Genomic DNA, 9,546 nt, shown 5'->3' with positions numbered 1-9,546 from the left:
AAGGCATTTTATTCCAGTTTAATGCAAGCCTTGTGCGCTCCCATTCCTACAGCAATTGATCCGCTTGTATGGTCTGATGTGTTTGTATGAAATATATGTATTAACTTGTAAAGTATGTTGAATAGCAGAGCTATCTATTGCAAATCGATTGACTTCCATCGACGCATATAAATATTCTCTAACTGCTTAATATTTTATTGCTCATGTTTATTTATTAATAGTTATTTATAATAAAAAAACTCAGAGTTATATCGTACAGTGCTCTTTTTTAATTAATGCAATAAGATAATATGAAAGCTAAATTATATTTTTAGAAATACATTTGTTAATCCAATATTGATATGCAGACTTTAAACATATATAATAAGCTGTATGCAAACACAGAGCATAATCTGCATAAAATAACGCATTAAAATCCGTGATATTCGTTCAATTCTTTGAATGCTCCAAATACTAGACAAAAGTGACCAAATGTATATAATTATATTTTGAACAATTACAACAGAAAACACAATTATACCACATATGATAATAAGTTTTAAAACAAGAGCATCGCATAACGGGTGCCAACGCTCGTCTGCGGGTACAGTTTAGAATCAATGAAAACTTGTCAGAACTTGACCTTTGATCTAGTGACCCAAAAGTGGATGTGGCGTGTAGACCTCATCAAGGTGCAGCTACATATGAAGTTTCAATGTTGTAGGTGGAAGCACTTTCATTTTAGAACCAATGTTTAAAAGGTAAACAAAGGTTAACAAAATGTTAAGGTTTTAGGACACGACGAGCTGCCAATGACAATACCTCGGGTTTTCTCCGAAAACAGCCGAGCTAATAAAGTCTTAAAAATAATTAGTGAGATTTGTCAAAAGGGTTCCGAAACAAGTGTTTAACTTCCTAACATGTGAACACTTGGTCTGACAAATAGTGTCGGGGTCCATGCGTCTCTTCTCCTGCCAATGTATAGGGGTTAATGCCATATACCATATTAACAGGTTTGGCTTCCATAATTCCAAATTTCGTTTTATACTGATTGACTTTGCGAGTCAAAATATTTAAATCACGTTTTTCTCTCTTTTTCTTTTTTTTTGCTATAATTGTATTTGTTGACTTTTCCAGATATTATAGTGTTCAATAAATACATTTAATGACATCAAAAAAAGATTAACAAAATCATTGATATCCCAATTCAAACTTTCCATTAGTATTGCTTGATCAATTTTTATGTCCCCGGTAGGGTGGCATATATCAGTTGAACTGTCCGTCAGTCTGTCCGTCCGTCCGAAAACTTTAACGTTGCCCATAACTTTTGCAATACTGAATATAGCAACTTGATATTTAGCATGCATGTGTATCTCATGAAGCTGCACATTTTGAGTGGTGAAAGGTCAAGGTCATCTATCAATGTCAAATGTCAAATATAAGGCTTCAACGCGGCGCAGTAGGGGGCATTGTGTTTCTGACAAACACATCTCTTGTTATGTGCATAAGAGTAAAATTTGTAATACAATATTTATGAAAAAAAAACGGTGGGGGATATTGTGGGTTGGCAACTGGGAATATCTGAGAATCCTTAATTGTTCGGTAAATGGAAAAGGCAATATACGAAGTATAAAAAGAAAAACAAATTTCATATTACAGTTCTAAACCCTTAAGCTAAATAACAACAAACATGATGAAGTAAACATTGGCCCTCACTATTCTAACATAAACATGTATTATATACACAAATAAATATATATATTTATCAATGCAGATTATAAAAAACGCAGTTTTACTAAAATGTGGCATAGTTTGCTCGTTTTACAAACTCTTTATTTGATATGGTGTCAAGGATGGATTTCACCACGTTGTCCCAAGTAGATTTCAGGACGTAATTATCGCCACGTCGGGTCCACAGGATTCTTGTGTTCGTCCTATAAAGCATCGACATAGAGAGTGACATTAGTTCTTCATTTACTTGCTCTTTGATCATCAAAATGACCGGTTTACCCAGTTGTAATGCCAAGTCAAACTCCAGTTTACAGTAACCACTGTTTAAGTAGTCATTTAACAACAGGACAACTAACAACATCGAGCGCCGAAGACATGAAATGGCCTCATCATGAATGCTACGTCCGAAACGAAAGTTTTCATCTCCGACACAAAGTAAATTGCGATCTGTCTTAACTGCTCTCTTCAAATGGTAACGAAAAGGTTCGACAACGTGTTCACTTACAAAAGCATCATCTTTGTTGCTAAAGGCAAAGAAAACTGCGAATTCACAGTCACCATCGCCAGCTCTTAGACGACGAAGAACATTTACTCGATTGTTTTCAGAATTTCTTATTCGCCTGTATCTCACAAATCCGATTATGAAAACAATTATAAAAACAACAATTATAGTTGGGAGTAATGCAGACAACAGAACCACTCGTTTTTTGCGTGCCTCCTGTTCACAAAGATTTTCAAGTTGTTTGGAAACTTGTTGATTGACTACAGATAATACACCATGGTCGTTGGTGCAATGTAAATCACTTACATTGACATAGGTGCGGCTTAATAACCACTGTATGTATTTCAAATGTGAACACAACGAACATTTTAGTGGGTTGCCACTCAAATCCAGTCCGTATTTTGTTTTATTCAACCATTGTACTGAATCTAACATCTGCATCGTTTCCGTACTTAAACCATTGATGTGATTATACGACATGTCCAATATCTGCAATGTTCGGGTCTGATTAATGTGAAAGTCTATGTCTTCAAGATAATTTCCTGACAGATTTAACGTTTGAAGATTTATACACTGCAAAAACATACTATGCGACAAGTGTGTTATCTTGTTATCACTTAGATTGATATTTTTAAGTGTTTTGGATTGAAATAACTTTTCAAACAAAGTTGCGTTATATGTCTTCATGAATGCTAAATTGTTGTTCGACAAATCCACCGTTCTAAGTTTTCGCATAGATTGCATTAAAGTCGGGTTGATGAATTCCATTCTATTATCATTAATTGATAGAACTTCAAGATTAATGAGAAAACATATGGTACCTTCCGTTTGAATGTCGAGTACTTTGAGTCCGATACCGTTTAACGACAATGTATTCCATTTAGTATCACAATCAGTTTTTGTGTGCACCTTTGTAATGTTCTTAAAAATAAGTGTACTTTGTCCGTTGCAAAATTGGTTCAACAATATCGTTTCTGCGTCCCACAAATCAATGATTTGTTTGATGTCTATAGACATGTTGCTGTAATTCTCAAAAGGGATTGTTAGTTGACACATAAATTGAAGGTGTTTGGGCAAGATAATTTCACTAATGTCCAAAAACCGAAGGCTTTTACAAGGTTTAGGTGATGTAGCCCTCTTTCTATAAAACCCAAACAAATAACTTCCTCTTAGCGATATATCCGTTAAACTGTCACAGTTCTCATTGAATGCTCTTGTGTTTATTTCGATAATCATAACGTAGCTAAGATTCAACGATGATACGCTTCTGTCCTTCACGAATTGCCAGAATGTATCAGTCAGGTGAAACGCTTTATTGCCTAAGTCTCTTCCAAAACTAGACAAAGCAAGGCTTTTTAGTTGTAGCAATGAACTGTTAAAAAGAATATTTAAGAATATATCAGGATCTGCTCGTGTGCAGTTGGACACGTCCAATAAAGTGACCACATCCAGACCATTCAGTGATCCGTAATCGAAAACTGACAATGGAATGTTGATTTTTAATTCTTTCAAACTATTCAAATTCACAAAACAATTGTTTTGAAGCGTTACCCAACGCTGATGATCATCATTATAAATTCTCAATGTTTGGATTTTCCGCCAGCTTTCGTTCGAAAATGTTTTTTTTGTGATGTTGAGCTCATTATTGAAGCAGCCAATTTCAACATTTAGTATTTCAGATTCTATACCTTCTGGAAACATGTTGACGCATTTCAACGAATTATTATTCGTTTTGAAACACATTGGATTAAAATCGTCGCACGCTTCCAACTTGTATCCAGTAACGCACAATAGATGAGCATTAAGCCCTATAAACATGTAAAAATAAGACGCCATGTTCATAGGTTAAACTTGCACTGACTACTATCGACCACTGTTATGCGCAGGAAAATATGTCTGAACCGGAAAGAAATATATTTGCGTACTTATGTGTGCAGATTCAAAGCTCTGAAACAACTACATCGACGTGTGTTTAAACCTATGAATGTGTATTAAAGGAAGCGGGAGGGGCCTATTTAACAATGATAGATATTTTGAGAACATGTTATATTCAGACATACTTTATGAATATTAAATTATCATATTATTAAAAGAATATTTAACATTGTTAATGTGTTTGGCATTTGTATGCATATAAAATAGTGATTGTATTTTCATTTTAACCCAGAAGTAAATCCCTACATTCATGTAAAGTATTAAAACTTTAAACAATGCAAGGAACACAACTAGAACCTAAAAAAACAACCGTTGCTTGTTATCATGTAATGCATATGAATCTATTGTTTGTAGATTGTTAATGCATGACGGAAAGCTTTATCGGCCTGGTGAATAACTCCCGTCAAACTCCGATTATACCAATTACATTTGCACTAATCATTCCAAGTATATTAGAGAAGTATAAACATTTCATCAAATATTTAAACTTTTTATCATCAACATAAGGTTACAAATTAGTTAATTAGAGTGTTGTAAGTGTTTGTTTTAATAAGATCGACTCGGAAACATACTTTTTTTTAAACCATCTGACCCACATTCGAACTTGACGTCGATATCTCAAGTTACTATTCTCAAGAAGTGTCATACATTATTTATCTTAAATTTGTCTTCAAGATTGGAAAGTTTTTTTCTCCGACTCGAGCTGGCGACCCTGTTGAATTACCCTACATGATCCAAATTCAATTTTGCCTTGATATCTTTATAATAAACATTCTAACCCATAAACATTTTATTTACAAACATTTACGTGTGGTTTAAATATACGTGCAATTTAAAACACACATTTCAGGGGGTGAATTTGCGACTGACAAAAAACAACAACAATTTAAACAATTTTTTTAATTTTGATTGTTTAAAGCGAGATTATACGATTTTGTCAAATATTTATAAATATTTATATAAATGTGTAAACAACTTATCAAACATATATTTCAATATAAATTAAAATAAAAGTTAAGAAGAACATGTGTCGAAAAATGCGAAATAAGCTAGATATTTAATTCTGAAATCGAAAATGTCGTACAGTCAAATTCGCCAGCATGTAAATCATGCATGTACGAAGTGAATCTAAATTTAGTTTAACGGTTCATTTTAAATTCCTGCAACGATATCTATTCATACGACACACGAACACTAACTAAAAAGACGAATGCTTCGGTTATTGTAGGAAAATATGTACGAAATATTTTCGTCACAATCGGCTCGGGGCGCATATTTGTCTTTGCTGCATTTTATGAAATTCGTCTTTAATGTATAGTTTTTCTTGCCTACTTTGTGTTATTGTAACATATTTTATCAATATTTTACAATGTAACACACATAAAATATCGTATCATCTCGCTTTAAAAAACGTATTTTTCTAACTTTAATTCAAAATCAGGATATTATACGTTATCGTTTTCGCTTGACAAAATCGCCAATGGCGATTGAACCTTTCAGCTGGCGATTTAAATTAAATTGTGAAAGAAAAGGGTGATTGTCAAAAAAAACTATGTTTCTCTATAAATGAATCACTATTGTCAAAAAAACTATGTTTCTCTATAAATGAATCACTAGCTCGGTCAGCAGCTGGAGCTTTCAATTCGCGACCGGGGCGAGAATCACCCGCAGAAGAATTTCTTAACGACTTCTCCGAAGAATCGCCAAGCGGAATTACAATTGTCCGTAGGTGGATAGTGGTTTCGTTAAATCGTCTGAGGAGGGTCGGATAGGGGAACTTCTGTTGGCAGCTCTGTTAATCCAGCGAGTACTGTCATCCCTCGAGCCTGACGTCCTCTCCCGCTGACTTCCATGACTCCTAGAATTTGGAAAGATCGCCAAGAGGAATGGTTTTTGTCCGTATGTGGATAGTGGTTTCACCACATCGCCAGAAAAGGGACGGTAGCAGCGGAGTTGGCCGCGTAGAGGACGGACGGGGCAGACCACGGGCAGAGATGCATACCAGGATTTCAAGGGTTGGCCCTTTGAAGACAACGGAAGTGTCCCAGGACGGCGGTACTCGGTACGCTCAACGTGCTGGGGAAATCGTTTTTGGGTTCGGATAGACGGCTTGTGACGTCTAGAGAGGCCATAAAGGCGGCGCAGCGCGCGAGAAGCGGGAAGAAGATCTTTTTTAATTGTCACCAATCCCTTTGTCTTTAAAATGTCTATCAGTGCACATTAAAGTCTACTTGGCCACCGTGCACTGGTCTTTTTGGATCAAAATTATTTCTTTGGCGCATTCCCGGGCAGCCGAGGTAAATTCGACAAACTTTGGCTCAAAATTAAAAATTTCGTCGTGAAGATTCAGCGATGACCTGTAAATAAACTTTTGAATTACACACGCACTTTAAAGAAGTGCTATATACATTATTTTAGCGTAATCGTAATATTCGCCCCATGGAGTAATTTAAAGTGTATTTTGTATTGACGTCGGTGAATGAAGTAAGCGTTTACCGCAGATAGATAAACAAATAATGACAGTTTTACCATTTACGTAATATAAAACGGTAATACATACAGTACATTAAAGAGAATGTAGGGCATTATCATCGCGCCTTTTAACATTAAACAATATTTACTTATGAAAAGTTAAAAGCAAACGGTGAGCAATTGAATCCTTAAAGCGATTAAGTTGTGAAAACAATAACCTTTAAGCAATTTACGCGGTAGCAATTTAATTCCAGTGCATGCACATTTCGTTTGTCTATAGCCACGTGTTAAAGCGGGTTTATACGATCTTGTCAAATATTAATTAATTTATATAAAATGTGTAAAAACTTATTATACATATATTTCAATATAAACTAAAATAAAAGTTAAGAAGAACATGTGTCGAAAAATGCTAAATAAGCCAGATATTTAATTCTGAAATCCAAAAAGGCTGTACAGCCGAATTTCCCAGCATGTATATCATGAATGTACGATGTGAATCTAAATTTAGTTTAACGGTTCATTTGAAATTTCTGCAGCGATATCGATTCATACGACACACGAATACTTACTAAAAAGACGAATGCATCGGTTATTGTAGGAAAATATGTACGAATTATCTGCTGCATTTTATGAAATTCGTCTTAAATGTATCATTTTTCTTGCATATTGTGTGTTATTATAACATATTTGTATCAATATATTACAATTCAACACATATAAAAATCGTATAATCTCGCTTTAATATTTGCTGCTTCAAGTCCATTCGTACTCATCTACAGGGTAACCATTTACAAGGAATGTACGCCATGTAAAACATGTGTTTTTATAAGAGCGCGAAATTGATGTTATCGTCTGTCAAGTTCCAGGCAAGCGTGCGTATTGCAACAGATCGGGATGTGTAACTAAAATAAACGTGCAACTCAGTCCCTGGAGTATTTTATGATGAAAAATTTCTATCGGAATAACAATCGTGATACATCGGCTATCTCGGATTCCTCCGTAAGATAGGCCTCGTGGCTAACGGTCGCCATATTGCCTTGTATTACTACTTTACTACCCAAAAGGTTGTCAGTCTATTGTTATGAGGCTGTATACGATGCGCGTTGAACTAGCGCCAAACTTTTTACCGAAACTTTGATATTAAGAGCACTATTAACGTTCATTTGTGTTGCATTTTGACCTATTATCCAAGTGATTTACTTTTCCATTATTGTTTAATCACCCTATCATCCAATTTTTAAGATGAAATTACGGTGTTTACAAAACCAACCAAACCGAAAGTGAAACTGGATGCATTACGTTTCGCGATGTAAACATTAAATATTGCCGATTGTAGTACTGGCTAAAAAATACCTTTTATGACAGGTCATGTATAGAACGTTAATCAAATAGTGACCATAAATCACTACAAGTGTCTGCGTTGTTCATTAATATAATTAATGCACGTTTCTGATCTAATTGCCTATATCTAGATGTTATTACCATGATATTGATAAAAATAAAAGTTTTTTTTTCATAAATTAACATTACATGTTTTATTTTTATGATTTAGGGAATAAATAATTGTATCATTATCATCATTAAATATTCTGAAAATAATCTAAATTATCATGATTATTTTAAAGTATAATTTTTAAATTTTACTCATTATTTTTAATGAATTTCCACATTTGCTTGATTCAAAATAAAATGTATTAATAAGGGTTTCAGTTGTTAGTTTTAACCCATTTTTAGTTCGATTAAATTTTAGTTACTAACTACGTACATGTATGTGAAATGCTCTTGAGTTCGTTTCCTGGGCCTAGAACCAGTACTTGGGTGTCTCTTGGAGATTTCTTAAGAATGCTCCCACACTGGGGATCAAACCAGTGAACTCCAGATCATTAGGTGGACACCACATCCATTACACATCAGCGACCTTTAATTAGTAATTTACTTTAGTATTGCAGCATTATATAATATAATGTTGCTACATATTTTTGGAAAATGATTAATGTAAAGTACTAAATAAATCTAAATGCATACAATTTTAATTGTGTATATTGTGTGATTATTAGTTACAAATTCCCTTTTTACAGGTATACTGGATTATGAAAGACTGATAAACATAAAATTGACAACTCATCTCCCCAACGATACTAAGTGTGGCTCATTCTCAGAACAAACCCATAGTCAGTGAGAAAACTACAGTGTAAAAAGACCACTTGATTGTGACAATTATGGCTGACCAAGCAAATGTTGTCATTTAAAATAAAGAAAACTTCCAGTTCAATATACATTTTATACCAATTATGACATTGACCAACACAGAAAATAATTATAAGGTTGATTTTCCCAAAATTGACTGTTACAATTGGATACTGTTTTAAGCTTCACTCTACTTTGTCTGAAAATAAAAAAATAAAAGTCCTAAATGATGTAATAGAAACATACATATTTAATTTTTAGTTTTACAAGGATATATATATATATATATATATATATATATATATATATATATATATATATATATATATATATATATATATATATATATATATATATATATATATTATAATATCTTTTTATCGATGGTCAATCAATTTAAGTTTAACTAATATATACATACACATTATATACATGTGTATGCTTTGATTTTTTTCTATTGAAGCCAAATCAATATCCCATTAGAATGATTAGATAGATAGATTATATCACAGCAGTATTCCTAGTTTGTCTGCAAGTACTGCAGAAATCATGGATTATTATTTTACTGAGTCAGCCTTAATCTTTATATTATAATTGTTAAAACAGATTAAGATGTGCATAATACAATTGAGGATGCATCAAGATTAAAAAATTGTACATGTATAAATTAATAAAGAATCAATAACAATCAGAAACTGTGCATTTTTTTCAGTATTGTGTGAAAGGATTTGAAGTAA

The 9,546-nt window shown here is 33.4% G+C and overlaps 1 protein-coding gene across 1 annotated transcript; it reads right to left on the bottom strand.

Moving 5' to 3' along the window:
• Positions 1–254: 254 nt before the first annotated feature.
• LOC127873385 (leucine-rich repeat-containing G-protein coupled receptor 4-like) lies at positions 255–4,089 on the bottom strand. The gene has a single exon (XM_052417237.1). The coding sequence runs from the start codon at positions 4,052–4,054 to the stop codon at positions 1,775–1,777; it is 2,280 nt and encodes a 759-aa protein (XP_052273197.1). The 5' UTR covers positions 4,055–4,089; the 3' UTR covers positions 255–1,774.
• Between the last annotated feature and the right edge of the window lie 5,457 nt (positions 4,090–9,546).

The sequence above is a fragment of the Dreissena polymorpha genome, chromosome 3 (genome assembly GCF_020536995.1).
Source record: "Dreissena polymorpha isolate Duluth1 chromosome 3, UMN_Dpol_1.0, whole genome shotgun sequence".
Taxonomy (NCBI): Eukaryota; Metazoa; Mollusca; class Bivalvia; order Myida; family Dreissenidae; genus Dreissena; species Dreissena polymorpha.
Note: the sequence above shows the minus strand (reverse complement) of the source record. Positions and strands in the feature narration are given on the sequence as shown.